Raw genomic sequence first — 18,509 nt, forward strand, 5'->3', positions numbered from 1 at the left:
GCACACCAAACAACAGGGAATAAGACAGTAGGAAGAGAAAGGGTCTGGCTAACAGTCTCGCTTTCGAGGGGGTTGAGGTTAACATTTTCAGAAAGTGATCAGAGGACTAAAGTGAGGTAGAAGGCCTGACCTTTGGTGTTAGGGGAGAGTGGAAGCCTTCCATAGACCTACAAAGTAATTATTATTAGCCACAATAACAAATTTGTTTCAGTTTGGTGGAGGAAGGAGAATTGAAGAGCTAGCTAGTACTATGCTTCTAAGACATTTTACGATTAGAGAAACCAGGTCCAGCAAGATTACCTCTCCCTCTGAGAAAGATGGACTCAGAGGATTTTCCTATGTTTTCCACTGAGGTTTATGCAATCAAAATAGGTTTGTCAGAACTAATGGGAGGTGGACGGCTCAGAGATAATAGGTATATCAGAGAATGTGTCACTCAACGGTTGAAAGTTCTGGGAAAAGCAGCCGCAATATAACCCATATGTTGACCTGACTGTCAGTAGATATTTCTTGTTGTTCTCTCTCTGTATACAGGCCATCTGGTTCATGCTGAATAAAACATATATCCTCTTTGGACCAAAGTAGCTGGAGCTGCTGTTCAGGACTGACTACACAGCAAGGCAGACATGGTAGTGATATACAAACTAATGAACTATATACAGAAGGTAGACCAGGTCCTCTTACTTAGGGCTCATCTAGATGAACAGTTAGTACATGGCACACAAATGTGCTGTAGCTTTACACCCCAGCTTGCCATGCACTAACTGTTCATCTAAACCAGCCCATATCCGCTCTCACAAAAAAGAATAAGGTAAACAGAAAGGCAGTAATTTAAAGATGGATTAAAAGGGAAACCCTTTTCCTCCATGACACAGTTAGCCTGTCAAACTCATCATCACAAGATACTACTGAAGCCAAGGGCTTAGCACAGTGGTTTTCAAACTGTGGGGCATGCCCCCCTAGAGGGGGCATTGAGGAATGGTCAGGGGGACAAGCAATGATGCCAGGAAGCTCAGTCTTCAGCCCCACATGGTAGGGCTCAACGAGAGAGTGCCACATCCACCCCAACTCCCCTCTTTTTGTTTGGGTCAGGGGAGACACAACCAAAAATTGTAACACAAAGGAGTTGGAGGCGGTTAGCTCAAAAAGTTTGAAAGCCACTGGCTTAGTAGGATTCAAAAAAGGATTAGCTATATACATGGATAAACTATACATTTAGTTACATTACATAGCATTTTTTAAAGGCCATATTAACGCTCATGCTTGAGGCCATATGCCAACCTTTAACTAACAGGGAGTTTGGACAAGACTTTCCCCATACACAAGTTATTCTATACTTCTCCACTATGGGGTTGCTTACAGCATCTGGTTCTGGCCACTGTCTAAGACAACATATTGGACTATATAGAACATTACTCTGATCAGATGTGGCCATTCTTATGGGACAGTGGATTTGGAGAAAACACTGGAAACTGGAATTTTTGTCGCTTAAGACAAATTGTTAAGAATTGCCAGATTGTTACTTCAACTTGTCAACAGTGTGATGACAGCAAATGGTCCAGCAGATTCAAACTGGCATATTAGAGGTGCAGAAAATATTTTAGTTATTCTTCAAATACATCTCAACTTTGATTATTATAATGACACTAAGTATTGAACTTTAAGTCTATGCCGAATAAACTGATAAACTGTAAATCTAGCATGATTTACAACCACTCTTCTTTGCAAAGGACTCTGCTGTTGCCTGTTGGCAGCCTTTTAGGAGGACCTGAAGTCCAACCCACAACAGACCTGTCTCAAATGAAAAACAGAAATTACGGAATTTGTACAAGAAAGTTTAGATGGATGCAACGTGCAAGGTGCACACTAAGTATCTTTCTGCCTCCCTTGGGATATCAGTTTAATTTGATAAGTATGACAGTTAAGCATACTGTTAATCCTTTACAGTTTGATAAATAGAATATTCATATGTAAATGTATTAATGGGTTCTGTGTTACTTTTTTTTTTTTTTTAAACTGTACTTGGAAAGAGCTGTACCTGTACTTTGCCAGGGACCTGAAAATTACCACTGATGGATGGCTGCTACCGAGAATCTATACAGTTGACTGGGATCTGAGAAATATAATCCATTCTATTATGTAGTGTGTGTTCACATTAGAATATTGTTCTGACAAGCTAGAATTCCTGTTTAAAGATATCTAATCAAAGAGACTTCATAAAGTTAGACAGAGAAGCCAGCTATATAGAGAACTGATATCTATTAAATCCACATTCAACATGGGTTAGTTGTTTAAGTGGAGAATGATGAATGGTTTGATTCTCCCATTGCAGTTCTCAGCTTCCAAAAATGGATTGATGAATCCTACAAGTGATTCTTAAATAATCATGATAAAAACATGTAAGGTGAATTTTTACCCTCAGTCTTTCAGTAGAAAGATGTTAATGAGAGACAAACACAGACTAAGGGTAGGGTATAACCTTATGTGATAAAAAAACCTGATCCATTTGAGACAGACAATAAAAGATGCAAAAGCATTCAAAGAAAACTAGGCTTCCCACTAATCTGAACACACTTCACAACATAAGGAAGGCACTTTATGACACTTTCTTTTGTTCAAAGCTACTGGAAACAGAGATTGCTTTGCAATAGAAATAAAATTACAGGGAAAAGATTAATTGCAAAATTCAGTTATAAGGTATACAGAATTTAAAATCTGTTCCCTCATTCATACCAAGACCTGAAAGTGCTTTGCAGACTTCAACATACTGTTCAGCAAACACACTCCTGTCCTCCAACACCTATTCTATTTCAATCCTGACACCTCTTTTCAGCAAAGGCTGCCAAATGTGGTGTTTTTGTGATGCGAACAAATGAGTTAGACCAAACAGGGATGAACAGAGACCAAGTTCATTTCAGGAAAAGTTGCAAAACTTGTAACAAAAGCCCTTAAGTTGTCCACAGAACATGTACAACACAGTTAGTGGAAGTGTGTTATTACTGCGGTGCCCTTCCCAAACTCTGTTCTGGAGTGACTGGTGATCACAGAATCATAGGACCGGAAGGGACCTTGAGACGCCATGTGTTCAGGGGACTGGACTAGATGACATGACTAAAAATTACCTAGACCATCCCTGACAGGTGTTTGCCTAACCTGCTCTTAAAAATCTCCCATGATGGAGATTCCACAACTTCCCTGGGCAATTTATTCCAGTGCTTAACCACCCTGGCAGTTAAGAAGTTTTTTCCTAATGTCCAACCTAAACCGCCCTTGCTGCAATTTAAGCCCATTGCTTCTTGTCCTATCCTCAGAGGTTAAGGAGAATATTTTTTCACCCTCTTCCTTGTAACAATGTTTTACGTACTTGAAAACTGTTATGTCCCCCCTCAGTCTTTTCTTCTCCAGCCTAAACCCATTTTTTTTCCAATCTTCCCCCATAAGTCATGTCTTCTAGACCTTTAGCATTTTTGTTGCTCTCCTCTGGACTTTCTTCAATTTTCCATATCTTTCCTGAAATGCAGTGCCCAGAATTGGACACAATACTCCAGCTGAGGCCTAATCAGTATGGAATAGAGCAGAAGAATTACTTCTCGTGTTTTGCTTACAATGCTCCTGCTAATACATCCCAGAATGATGTTTTCTGCTTTTTTTCCCCCCACAACAGTGTTACATGAGTTAACTATTCATATTTAGCTTGTGATCTGCTATGACCCCAAGATCCCTTTCTGCAGTACTCTTCCTAGGCAGTCATTTCCCATTTTATATGTGTGCAACTGTCTGTTCCTGCCTAAAAGGAGTACTTTGCATTTGTCCTTACTGAATTTCATCCTATTTTCTTCAGGCCATTTCTCCAGTTTGCCCAGATCACTTTGAATTTTAATCTTACCTGCCAAAGCACTTGCAATCCCTCCCAGCTTGGTATCATCTGCAAACTTTTTAAGTGTACACTCTGTGCCATTATCTAAATCATTGATGAAGATATTGAACAGAACCGGACCCAGAACTAATCCCTGCTGGACCCCACTCAATATGCCCTTCCAGCTTGATTGTGAATCACTGATACCTACTCTTTGGGAACAGTTTTCCAACCAGTTATGTACCCACCTTACAACCTAGATGGAGCTACTATATTTCCCAAGTTTGTTTATAAGCAGATCATGCGAGAAAATATCAAAAACCTTACTAAAGTCAAGATATACCAAATCTACCGCTTCCCTGCTATCCACAAGGCTTGTTGCCCTGTTAAAGAAAGCTATTAGGTTGCTTTGATGTGATTTGTTCCTTGACAAATCCATGCTGACTCTTACTTATCACCTTCTTATCTTCTAGGTATTTGCAGATCAATTGCTTAATTATTTGCTCCATTATCTCTCCAAGTACTGAAGTTAAACTGACTGGTCTGTAATTCCGCAGGTTGTCTTTATTTCCCTTTTTATAGATGGGCACTATATTTGCCCTTTTCCAGTCCTCTGGAATCTCTCCCGTCTTCTTTGGCAAGAGTGAGTAGTTGTCCATATATCAAATCCATCAGCATTTCTAAACCATCCATCACACTGTCATGTACATGTCATTCAGTCCTTAGCCTCTCTGCTATGACCGAGGACAAACAGTGCCAACTAGCATAATATGTGATTACGGGGTTTGTGATGTGGACACACAGTAGCTGTTTGAAGATCAACTAATTTCACAGAAGGCCACTGAAAGATCACTGCTTGTCTGGGCTTGACTCAAACTGGCATCAGGGAAAAGAAAAGTATGGTATTCTACCACCAGTCCTTGGGTTTTCCATTCCTAGGACTTCTGGTTTATTCAACAATTTCATTCTGATCATTTTTATATTATTTGAAGTCTTTAGAAAAAGTTGTTTTTTCCTCTTACATCTATCGGAATCCCAAGAACATGTGTTTAAAGTAATGCATGCATCAGAAATCAGGGTGGTGGATGGGACAGCTAAATTTTCTGTCTGAGAAAGTCTGAGCTATGGCTTTTTGCACCAAAATTTAATTCCCTACCTTGGCTTTTTTCTTATTTACACTATGCATTATTACTCCAGTGAGACACACGCACACAAAGTTTGACATTAAACCATGTAAACCTTATTAATCCAAGAATATGCATCAATTATTTTATACAATCAAAAAAGATATGCAATCCCTATGAAAGTCCTGTGACATGCCAGTGGTACCATGCCAGTGGTACCACTATTGGTAGGAAAGAAGCCTATCCTAGCATCATTGGGCAACCCGCTGTACTAAATGAACTATAAAAGGAAACTGAGCACAGCAGACTGTATGGTACAGTAGCTGAACCTGATAATCCTTAACTTGGTAAATGACAAACCCACATTAATCTGACAGACCCTAGGCCAGCTGCAATTACCTTGGAGCTGAAACACGCAACTTTGCAAAAATAAAAATTTCTGCAGAGCCAAATTTCAACTGAAAACTTGTGTCCTGAGTATTTAAAAATGGTTGAAAGTATCTCCTGATAAAACAAGAACTTGTTCAATAAAAACCAGAAGCAAAATGGAAGAGAGCTCTCGGGCTTGAAAACGTTACCAAAAGCCCTCTTTTAGCTAGAGGACTAACCCCGCTGTAGCCATAAGAAAAATAGGAGACCGATGGCAGGGGCCAGAGCAGTGCACTAGTTAGAAGCCCCGCGTGTTCTTCCCCACAACTTGCTGGGAAGGGGGGCACTGTTCACCTGCCAGCAAAGCACTGCCTCTGGACCCTGCCAGGGTTCCTAAATGTCTGATCAAATTGGAGCACCCTCCTTCTATTGCTGTGAGTGAGAAGGAGCTTGGCTCTGACCTCTAGCCCCCTACTCCTGGCTTCCAGGTTAAAGGGGAGCTTTCAAGCATTGAAGCTCAGGGTGCAGCAGTGAATCCAACCCCAGATACTTGCCAGCACTCACCCACTTACCAGAAAGAGTTCTCGCTTTGCCAGTAGTCAGGCCAATTACAAGCCTTGCCAGGCCAAACTTAGAACACATGCGTGACCTGGAGAAATAATTAAAGAGTCTAATTTAAACTTCCAGGATCTTTGCAGTCATAATATGGCTCAGGCAACAAAATGAGGAACAGAAAGAAATACTGTAAACTACACTCTTTTGGTATTTCACAAACTCCGTACGTCAGGATGAGACACCAACTGTGTTTTGCCCGATGTCAGTATCGCCAATGGCAAATTTACAAAGCTTAATGTGTTAATCTCTGGTTCACCATCAAATGCAGATCAACAGCAACCTTTAATCAGAACCTCTAAACATACTTCACTTGATTAATATAATACATTGACTCCTTGCTATAAGTGAAGTCAAGATTATTATACAAGATCTTACATTTTTATGTAAAACAAATGTTATACTCTAAACCCACCTTTGTCTCCCTCACAAGTATGTGTAAACTTTGTCACTCTCATAATCAACCATCTGTTTTCTCATAAAAAGGATCAAACTATTCAAAATAATCCCAATGGCTTTACTACAGATTTAAAAGGCCTCTTTTTGAAAATGGAAACTTAAGATTATTCATTGGTAGAAGTTTAAAAATCAACAATTATATAAAAGTCTGTGTCTCACCATGCTTATTAAAAGGTAACCTGGAGCTTTGTTACATCAGTAATCCTTTTTGATGACCCATACAGAGTTGAAAAAAATTATGGCTTGACATTTTGGAGATGTTTGCACATGAGTAGATGAGAGGGTCAGAGCTGAAAAACAACACTGAAATCCTTGCAGTGTGTTACAGGCTAACTTTCAGTCCCCCATTTCCTTAAGAGGTTGTAGAGTCATCACCAACATTTAAAAAAATATATATTTTTTTTTAATAGTGAGAGCTGGTTAGGATTAACAAAATCAATTTCCACTATGACAGCTCCTATGTTCAAATTTAGCACAGCACATGTGCTAACCTGGTTATTTGCTCTAAAAATTGAAAACATGTTTGGGGAAATTGTACGAAAGAATGCCTGGGGACATTTTTAAACTGTCCTTGCATACGTTCAACCTACTTCACTATGATTATTCTCAGACTGTCAGGGCCTGCTCCTGTCACCTCTGACTCAGTAACCAGTATCTCCCTGGCAAGCAATGTCATTGACCGTATAGCCTCAATTCTTGTAGAGTTGAACCTCATTTTGTGGGTAGTTGCCTTGATTAGGTACTATCCAGCTTGAGTTAAGAGAAGCAGAATCTGACCCTAAGTGACAAGTCTCAGCCCTGGTGTCCCTATGGTTTTCTTAAGTCTTTCTACTGGAGGGCAATTCATGAAGCAAGTAATGAACTATTGTATTTTAAACTATTTCTCTACAGTGCTAATGGGTAGGCCTAGGTGTACTCATTTAATTCTCTTTTTCAAAAAAACATACATCAGGAAAAAGGAACTCAGCATTCACAGAAAACAAGCAAACCCCATGGATTGAGGGCCTTTGCGGATTTTCCAGTTTTCTGAAGAATCTAGTGTTCATTTTGTAAATTATGTTCTTAGCAGGAGAGATTATTATAAAGTTGCTTAAATGTACACAGAATTTTAAAGACAAATATTTAGTCATTGTGACTATCACAATTACAATTAGGATGAAAGACAAATACCATCAGGCCAAATCATGACCCATGGATCTGCCTGTGGAGCACATCACACACTGAATGGGGAATTATCCACCTCTATGGCTCCATTCCACTTTTCCCAAGATCATGCAGAGGGCTCACCTTGGGTTTTGGGCTACCATACACTAGGGAGAGCCAGCCACTTGGTGGGCCCAAACTGCTTCTAGTCCTGTGAACTTTCCTCAGAGAAAAGTAATATAGCCCCAGGCTCTCTTAGCTTATCCACAGGCTCCCTCTGGGGTGAAGAGACCACCTTAGGGGAGTTGTTGGAGGCAGCTGTGACCGGGGGGGGGGGGTGGACCTAATAGTGAGGCGCTCTCGGCATCATACTGCCAAGAAGTGGGAAGAAATACTGGATCTTCACAGCTGGCAGAGCATCCACAGGGACTGCCTTTGTGTCCTGCAAATCTCAGAGGGCCAGACAGACAGCTCATTCAGCAAGGGCAAAGAAACCCCAACACCACAGTATGAGGGGAAACTCCATGGGCAACCCTTACTGAGGCTCCCTCCCATGGATCTGATTACAGAAGGCAGGAATCCAGCCCTTTATCATCACACAATAGTTATCAAAAGAAGCTTATAAAAACTGAGAGAAGCTGGAGGGCCAGCCTAGAATCCATTTTCTTGATATAAAATATGGAAATCTTGTGGTTTGTAACGAACACATTACCCCCCCCCACCCCCATACTGCATTCACTATGCACCTGGAACTCTCATGAACTAGCACTGGGTGCTGTTATTCCCCATTTTCTAATACAGCACAACTGACTTTATTGTGGTCGTTGCTTATATAAAGCATAGCCCCCCATTTTACAAGTTTTAAATATATTTATTTATTTGTATTTAAGAAAAACTAATTCTATTGACATTTTCATTTTGGAATCTCCTATCTGTTTTTCACAAAAGTCTCTTTCATCCTGCAAACCTTCACCAGTGTGAGTAGTTCCATTAAAGTTAACAGGACTACTCATAAGTAAAAATTTGCCACGCAAGACCTGCAGGATCAGGCCATAGCTGTTTGGAAGGTTCTCCAGCGCAGGATATAGCTTCAATATTGATCATATCTATCTGAACTCCTTGCTGTAATATTGTTATTATTTAAATACAATCAAATTCTTAAGCTATGAGGACAACAGTACTCTTTAAATAGATATTTAAGTGCAGGATCACTCATGCTATTTTTCTACTGGACTTGAAAAATGGAGAGAGAATGAAAGTGACATGATACACTCCCAAAGAAAATATTTTGCATCTGTCTCGGCTTTGATTTCTATCCCATTGACTTCAATGGGGAGTGCTCCGCTTAAAAATCAATGGGACAACGTGGCCGTCGTGAGAAGTACCTTGTTTTGCCTTCCAACTACAAAAATATTAGTGCCATTAAAATTCAGAACATTAGCACTGTGCTTTGCTGTGAAAAAAATTGATGCTGAACTAGACCGAACTGCCTCAAGCTTCCTACTAGTGATAAACTGCAATAAAATCAAGAATCAAAATATGAATTTTCAATCTTAACAAGTCTCTCTCCCAAATAACAGATTCAAGTACAAGTATGCAAAGCTACAAACTCAGAGATTTGTTCTATGTTCTTATGCCATGTCCCTCACTGTGGTAGTTGTGCTACTTAATAGCTAGCTTTTCACAAAATACTATAGATTTTTAAAAAAAATTATATTCTCCTTTTACGTTTTCCTCTTAGAACCCCTGTTCAAAAATGGAACAGACCTATGGCAAGCGCCACACCTGCAGGAAAAAGAAAAGGCTGATGCTGAATTGTTGGACAGCTCCCTTCAACACAGTGAAGCAACCACATTAAAGAAAGCTTTGGGGTGGGGTCAAAAGGAGACCAGGAATGAGAATTCATTAGTGTTATAGCTACATAGAGGGGCATGGCATATACAGGATAGCAAAAAGGTGGGGTGGGGGAGGGAAACACATGTCTCTTATCCCTTTAGAATCTATGTTTCAGTATAGACTTTTTTTTTAAATCAAGACCTAAAACACTTAAGCACACACTTAACTCCACTGAATTTAAAATTAAACACATGCTTAATATTTTTGTCTTGTGGCTTGATCCTGTTCCAATTCGACGCAATGGAAAAATTCTCACTGTCTTGAATGGTGCAGGATCAAGTCCTTCGTGCTTACATAAACATCCCTCACTATGCATCTAGGTAATGGAAAATCCTTCAGAGAGAATGGCAGTACATCTGACTCTGTTTTAGTTATTTAAAAAAACAAACAAGGAACAGTCAGATTACTGATAGCTTGCATTAATAATTGCTGTTACGGAGCTTTGCAAAGAGAGGATATTATTACTGATTAATCAACATTAACTGGACAACTAGGACTCGTACAAGCATAATTTCTTAACTTTTTAAAATGCTATGATAATTTCAAAATAGAAATCTATTGGTTTCAGTCCCAATGCAGTTTCGGACAGCTCATGGTTATAACAATTTAATTAGGAATAATTACCCAGAAGTCATTTTCTCATAGTCCCCATTTCATTTTTAATTTATCATACTTGCAGCTAGTTTGCACACATGATAAATGTTGACTGAAGATTATATTTGACCTCATATTTCATGTCTGATATTACAGGAGAAATTTAAAGCCACCATGTAATGCAAAATAACTAAAACAAACGTCTGAATTGAACTGGTTGCTGACACTATGAATAGCCGTTACTCCCTTCCCCTCTGCTCAGATAGCCAAACAATCATCCTCACTTAATTACAAAAGATAATGTTTGCACTGAACACCCCAACTCCTCCCACTAGTCTTTCCCCCTCTTAGCACATGATTCAGTACTGGAAATAACATGTACTCAGAATTATTAATCAAATAGAATCTATTCAACATCAGCCTAATACACCGTGCTCTCAGGAAGTTTTTCTGATATTCATCCCACTATATTTAACCACTCCACTCCCTGCAAGTTACCTTTTACATTAAAGTACCTAGTTTCTACCTATACAGCATATTGTTTTACCAGAAGGAAATTGAGACACAGCTGTAGAAACATGGAAGGACTGTCTTTTTGTTCTGGGTTTGTATAGTACTAAGCACAATGGGACTCTGGTCCATGACAGTAACTCAAATAATAGTTCTCTGATCCATCATATTCTAATTTGAGAAGGCAACGTTACATATATGTTTCATTGCTAATCCTATTATATGAAACTATGTTAAGTATTCTGTGCTACATTGCGTGCATGTTGGGAGTGTGCACAGACACTGCCCCTTCCCACATGTGACAGTAATATCCTCTGTATTTCACAAATGCGAAGTAACACAAAATAATATGAAAAAGAACAAACTACATAAAATGAAAAACTCTCCCAGCAGCAGCAGCTCCTGTCCAGCGGGGCTGGGCCTGGCTCTTCACTGCAGGCTCACAGATTTGCAGAACCACTCACATTTGGCCTGCCCTCCCCTCTCCAGTCATGATGAAGGGGGTGGCCAGGCCACTTCTGAATGGCACTGCAACCTCACGTGACAGATAGCTACACCCAGAGCGGGGCCCAGCCCCGTAGGACAGAAGCTGCCACTGTGAAGTGGTCTCATGCTGCAAAGCTCCCCCCCCCCCCCCACAGGGACTCCCACCCTGCCAAGGAAAGGGGATAGGGAAGGGGTCCCTCGGTCTAATGGGGGGGCTTGGGCTCAGTGAGGGAGGGGGCAACTTAAGGGAGGTAAGAGTGCCCAGTAAGGGGTTCCTGGGGAAACAGAGAAGGGTGTGGGGTGGGTCCTACAAAAGGAAGCAGTAAGGGTTGGGAAGATCCATGGTGTTCCATGAGTGGGATGGAGAAGTAGGGATTATCTGGGGGCTGCAGAACTAGGTACATTTCAAGGGGGGAAACCTAAGTAGCTGTCTGGGTGGGTAATTGTGGTGGGGGTTGTTAAACAACTCAATGCGTGGAATAATACATTATACTTAATAAAATGATGTAGCATAGATAAGCTGGATTTATACACTGTTTCCATTTATATACAGTCATCTGGTATATTTTATTAATTTAAATGTAATAAAAAGAAATAAAACATTTTAATGGATTAAACAAAATAATGACCCAAAAATAAAATGAAAAATTATTAAAAAGAATGCCAGAGGCTCTAGCAATATCTGTGTAACAAAATGCTCTGATCATGCCACTTTAATTACATCACCTGCACTCTGCTCACTAAACTCTCTGCCCATGGTGCTTCCAGTATCCCAAACTGCTAAGCAGCTTCAAGCAGCCAAAGAAAATGTACCACAGAAATGTATCCTTCTGTCCATCACCTTCCCAAATGTGAAATTTTGGAGGCTGAAATTATCCCAGCTCAAGGCTCATGATACTCCATGAATCAAAAATGTTATTTTAAGAGCTTTTCAAAGTGTATTAGTTATTTCTCTCTCTCCCTCAGAGATCTGTACAATTGCACTCAGGATATTAAGGCAGCCTGCCTTTACAGGTCAGGGATATTAAAAACAGTGACAGCAAAAACATTTTTACAGCTCTCTGAAATATTTCCACAGCCATTTTCCATAAAATATTGTCCTGCAGAGTGCACAGTGATGTGGGAAATAACATTTTTTGGTGTTTGAGATAACCTACCTAATTCACATGTGACTTTGCTATTCATGAATAATACAACTGTCTCAAAATCAGGCAGATAAAACCTACCATCATCTATTTATAAATATACCCACCATTCTAACCATTACAAAGTTTCAGTTGATATCCTGAAATACAAAAAGCTTTTCATACATGAGCGTGCATACCTGTGTCTTTTCAACCAGGTTAGCGGATTACTTAAGAAATACAGCCCTGATTTATTTAATACTGTGTCTCTGTATATTTGCTAGTTGTAAATTTCTTCCTGAACTCTTATCCACATTCATCAAGAATTTCTATTACATTTACAGCCTTCCAACTTTAATTTAAAATGATCTACAACCATATGGCATGTATGTATGTGTATGGGCAATCTGCCCTCCATGAGTGTCATGATTTAATTATCAGTTTGAATAACTCAAAAATTCATGTTGAAGGATATTTGTGCAAAGAGTGGAGAAGAGACTAGAGAGAGATATAACACAAGTTAAGGAATGTTTTATAGACAAAAAAGAAAAGAAAACATTTTAACAGCATACAAATGATGATTTAGTGAGTTTTAAGAAGAATTAGTTAATTTGAAACTACATTCCCCCTAACTAGATTTCAAGAAAATATAAAATTAAAACTGAAGTTGTTGCTGAAAGGAGTTGCCAAACAAGTTTTACTCACTGAGAAGATTCGATAATACAGGCTGTGATTCAGCAAACCACTCGAGTACCTGTCTAACTTTAAGCACAGGCCTATAACTAATTGAAGTCAATGGGACTTGAGCACATGCTTAAAATTAGAAATGTATTTAAATGCTTTTCTGAATGGGGATGGACTTAAGCATATGCTTAGGTGCTTTGCTGAACGAGGGCAATAGTATGGAGATATTTTAATTGAGACAATGTGTAAGAAATACTGACAAGTATATATTTATTCAGATGTAGGTTTAACTGTTGCATTTAGTTCCCATTTCTTACCTAAAATGTTCTTTTAAAAAATTATTTGAAAGCCAAAATGTCTTTCACCTAGCTTTTCTTGAGCCAAGATAGATAGAGAGGCTTCACCCAACCCTGCACACTGAAGACAGACTGAGTTAATAAAGCCACACCTCCTGGAAGACATGCTCAAAAGCTTTTATGACATGAAATTAAAACACATGACCACAATGAAAAAGGAACTCTCCTTCAGCACTATAAATATCCCAGATATCATGGTACATGCCTGCAAATGATTTCATTTAACTATATTAAGTTAAAGTAAAAGCAATAAATAGCTAAATCAATGCATAATTTACTCAGCAGTGTAATGTGTGAGTTATAGGATGCGGACCCTTTTATATAACTTCTAACAGATCAATGTCAACTTAGCCTTCTAATTACTCTGATGAATTTATTTAACAAGATGCCCTACATCAACTACAGCCTTGCAATTTCCACTTTTTTCCAAAGGAAATTTCAGGGGTTAGTAAATAAGCCTGGGTCTAATCTGCAATACCATTTATCAAAAAAACAATGGATAGCCTTGGAATCACATTCAGACTCTGGTCTCTTGTATTAAGAGCTGGAGAAAACTAAACATGGCATGAAATATCTGCACAGTCTGAAGCAATGAACAAGATTTCTTTATTATAACGACATGTTTGCAAATCCTGCAATGTCAGCACTGACCTCTGCATAGCTGATTTCCCTGCATTGCTACCCAAGGAGTGGAGACATGATAGTCAGAAAGTGGTGGATTCATGCCTCTAGTGCAGTTTGCCTCACTAATTTCCTATAAAAGCAGTAGGGATGAAGAACCTTTTCCAAAATACAACACTCATGTATTTTTTAAATTTATTTATCAAACATACAAAAAGTCCAAGTACTCAATTATTTGGCAAATGAAGAACTGCAATACTAATGACTATAAAAACCTTCCACATCCCTCATGTGAACACTAACCATGGATGTCAGAAAGATTTCCAGCCTAACACCAGTATATGTTTAATATATACCATCAATAAAATAAACCTTGATTTGGCTAACGTTGTAATTTACCATTTGCTACCCCTACATTCAACGTTGGTTTTGGAAATTTATTTAAAAATGTGCAGGTGTAGGGTTTTTTAACTATCATAATTTCATTGCAAAGCAGGGCTACTTTTGGTTTAATGTTACTCTAGTCATTAGTTTAGTGCTATGTGACCACTCACTCCAGCCTCAAATTAAAACAGGGAATCACTTAAACGCCAATTTAATATGCAACATTTAAAAGTGCACATTTTTTCATGTCCTGAACTTTGTTTATTTTCTAACTTAGGGAGCATCTAAATGCTATTCTCTGAGTTCATTATGGTCTGTCGAGGAAGGAAACTGCTTGCAGATTTACAGATTGTGGCAGCCTGGAGGGAATTACTGTATTTTATAAGGATTATGTTGCTAATAATACAACCCTTTAGAGGCTTTATCTCCAGAAATAGCCACTCTCCTGAAAAGCAGCATTAGCAGCTGAAATCAGTATTCCACACCAGCTACCAGCAACAATCAAAGATGCAGAACAATAATTATAAAAGGTAAAGTATGAAAGCACTGGAAATAAATATGGACTGACGTAGGAGATTAGGGATTCTTATTATTTGTGTTACAGCAGTGCTCACAATGAACAAGGTCCTTTCTGGACATTTTGAAGCAGACCTCCTCATTGAAGTCACTGCTTAAAAATCAGTAGCAAGATGTAACCCAGAAAGACACACAATCCCTAGCCCAAACTAGAGTTTAAAATCTAAGAAACAAACAACAAATGAAAGGATGGGGGAGAGGAAACCCACACAATGAAGAATTTGTAAATTTTAAATGATCGGTTATCCCCATCTAGCCCTCTGTCAAGCCATTAATGGTTAGCAAATTATGACACTATAACAGTTTATTTTGATAGTCAATGGAATCACCTTCCATTTCAATATAATGGAAATTATTTTATACAAATATTGACTGCCTCACAGGGGAACAGCAGTTAGGTTTTCCCTTTGGACGGTGTTTTTCTGGAAACTTGTGTGTTATGCTGTCCAAAGCAAAAGGTTGTTGGTAGTAGGCACAATTTCAGGAGCTATTTTTACATGAAAATGACATTTATTTATTTTACTTATATTTCCGCTAGACAGCATCATGCATTGTTGTATTAGCATGCACTGAAATCTTTGAGCTCACTTCCTCTCTCACCTACACCATCAGAACCCATTGGCTTCAATGGAGTTACTCCTGCTTTACACCAGTGTAACTGAGAAGAGAATCAGGCCCAAATGCACATTGTCTATTCAAAGCGTAAAAAGGGGCTTTGACTTGCCACCCTCCAAGAAGTCTCAGACCAAAGGAAAGCCAATAAGTTTGAGACATTGAGGGACTTCGTGAACGCCCTTTTCCAAGCCACCACAATGACCACACTGCCTAGCTTTTCCATAGGTACTCCCATTGGACACTGGTGAAAACCCCAGCATGACAAAAAGAAAAAATCTGGGCCCTGACAATTTTTGGCCCCAGTCCCCCCAAATTCTACTGTCTAAACAGAGCTCCTATCAAATCGAGCTGCTTGTTTTGCACCAAATCCCCCACGCCCTGATGCATCCTGCCACAACAGCACTGCAAAAACCTCTATCTGGCCCCTGGATCAGCTAATTTTTGTCCCTTACTCTGAAAATTCCCTGGCTAAACAGAGAACCTATTCAGCGTCTCCAGCGACACAGACATTGGGATCTGGATCCTGCCAGGTTCTGGAATTTGAGGTGCTGGGGCCCAGAACTGGCAGGGTCTAACTTTCAACCATGCCCCCCTCCCAGACCCATGTGATGGCCCCTTTCACATGCGCCGTAGAGGACAAGGGCCCAAGTCCGGCTTTAGCTGTTCGACTTCTAACACCGCGGACTCTTGGGACAAACCCAGGGGAAGGAAGCGCATTTTCACAGGGGTCTCCTGTCGTCCCTCCCTCTTCCTCCTCTCCACACCCCCCGCGCCCCGTTTCTCCTCGGAGCGTCTCCTGCACCCCCCAAGAGAGCAAGCGCCCGGGGCCCATTCCCAAGACGCCCACGCCAGGCCAGCCCGACCCTCAGGAGGGGCAGGGGGAGGGGCCGCTCCCGCCGGCGGGCACCCACCCCCACGCCAGCCCCTGGGGGGCTCTACATGGCCGCTCCCCGCCGGCCGGCTTCGCTCACCAGGTACCAGACGCCGAGGATGATGGTCCCGGTGCGCACATGGCAGCACAGGCAGCAGCTGTTGGAGTAGAACCGAGCCCACGGGGAGCTCATCGTCCTCATCGCCGCGCGGCCGCCCTGCGCTCAGCTCCGCTTCCCGCTGGGGCCGCCCGAGGGTGCCGGGGCGCAGCGAGCGGCGCCGGCTGGGGCTTCTGTGGGGCTGGGGCGCAGCGCGAGCACTGCGGCGGCTGAACGGCGAGCGCGGGAGGGAGGGACCCCACGTGGGCAGCGCGCGCGCCATCAGCTGGGCCTCCCGCCCCCAGTTCCATGACGTCACCAAATCTCGAGCCCTGGGAGAGAGGCAGAGACCCATCGGGCCGCGCGCGCGCCCCAGGCGGGGGTGGGGGGGGGGCGTTTCCCACGTGGATCAAGCGGGCACGGCACGTGCCGGTGCAGTGGCAGCTATTGCTCCGTGCAGGAATGTGCCGCCGCTACTTATCGATACGCACAGCGTGTAGGAAACTGCTGTTGCAGTAAACTGCGGCTTGATGTAGCGAATGCCTACCGCTAGCAGTTTCTTGCACTGTGAAATTGCTACATGTAGAAATGTGCTAGCTGTAGCCGTTAGCACTACATCCAGATTGTAAAAAACCGCTTTTGTAACGTTTCAGAGAAGCACCCACAGTCTGTATCCGCAGAAAGAAAAGGAGTACTTGTGGCACCTTAGAGACGAACAAATTTATTTGAGCATGAGCTTTCGTGAGCTACAGCTCACTTCATGGGATGCATTCAGTGGAAAATACAGTGGGGAGATTTTATATGCACAGAGAACATGAAACAATGGGTGTTACCATACACACTGTAACAAGAGTGATCACTTAAGATGAGCTATTACCAGTGGGGGGGGGGGAGGGGAGGGAGACCTTTTGTAGTGATAATTAAGGTAGGCCATTTCCAGGACTTGACAAGAACGTCTGAGGAACAGTGGGGGGTGGGAGGGGGAAATAAACATGGAAAAATAGTTTTACTTTGTGTAATGACCCATCCATTCCCAGTCTTTATTCGAGAGCTGAGGAAGCGTTGTTCTAAGTCAGCCATAAAAATGTTGGGATACTGTGGGGCCATGCAGGTACCCATAGCAGTGCTGCTGAAGTGAAGAAACAAATTGACAGAGCCAGGAGAATATCCAGAAGTTACGTACTACAGGACAGGCTCAACAAAGAAAATAACAGAACGCCACTAGCCATCACCTTCAGCCCCCAACTAAAACCTCTCCAACGCATCATCAAGGATCTACAACCTATCCTAAAGGATGACCCATCACTCTCACAGATCTTGGGAGACAGGCTAGTCCTTGCTTTCAGATAACCTGAAGCAAATACTCACCAGCAACCACACACCACACAACAAAAACACTAACCCAGGAACCTATCCTTGCAACAAAGCCCGTTGCCAACTGTGTCCACATATCTATTCAGGGGACACCATCATAGGGCCTAATCACATCAGCCACACTATCAGAGGCTCAGTACACCGTAAGTAGCACATTCCTACTCAGAACAGTATCCAACATTCCAACGGCCATTGACTCCTGTCTCTCTCTCTCTCTCTCCTTATACCTGCCATTCAATTGCTGTGACAGCTCGAAGCGCCAGGCCAGAGGACGTGACCAAAGCCCTCAGTGATGCTCCCCAGCAAGTCATCTGCCTTGAAAAAATACATTGTATGAAGTCTGTGGAACAACAGAGAAACCGGTGCAGTGTCCAGCGTGACAGAGAGCAAGTGTGAAAAATTGGACAAAGCCCTGGCTGGAATGATCTGGAGGATGGCATGGATTGCACCTTCAGCAAGTTTGCAGATGACACTAACCTGGGAGGAGAGGTAGATACGCTGGGGGGTAGGGATAGGATATAGAGGGACCTAGACAAATTAGAGGATTGGGCCAAAAGAAATCTGATGAGGTTCAACAAGGACAAGTGCAGAGTCCTGCACTTAGAACAGAAGAATCCGATGCACCGCTACAGACTAGGGACCGAATGGCTAGGCAGCAGTTCTGCAGAAAAGGACCTAGGGGTGACAGTGGACGAGAAGCTGGATATGAGTCAACAGTTTGCCCTTGTTGCCAAAAAGGCCAATGGCATTTTGGGATG

The 18,509-nt window shown here is 41.5% G+C and overlaps 1 protein-coding gene across 2 annotated transcripts in view; it reads right to left on the bottom strand.

Annotated features, from left to right (window-relative positions):
- The window catches only part of LAPTM4B (lysosomal protein transmembrane 4 beta), a 128,550-nt gene extending 111,875 nt beyond the window's left edge, over positions 1-16,675 (bottom strand). The window contains exon 1 of one of the 2 annotated variants that reach the window (XM_048841304.2): positions 16,381-16,675. In XM_048841304.2, the coding sequence (XP_048697261.2) occupies positions 16,381-16,660 (280 nt within the window). In that variant the 5' untranslated portion in view covers positions 16,661-16,675. The remainder of the gene's footprint in view (positions 1-16,380) is intronic. The other variant, XM_048841305.2, reaches the window with a different exon arrangement.
- Positions 16,676-18,509: the final 1,834 nt, after the last annotated feature.

This window comes from Caretta caretta, chromosome 2 (assembly GCF_965140235.1).
Source record: "Caretta caretta isolate rCarCar2 chromosome 2, rCarCar1.hap1, whole genome shotgun sequence".
In the NCBI taxonomy this organism is placed as follows: Eukaryota; Metazoa; Chordata; order Testudines; family Cheloniidae; genus Caretta; species Caretta caretta.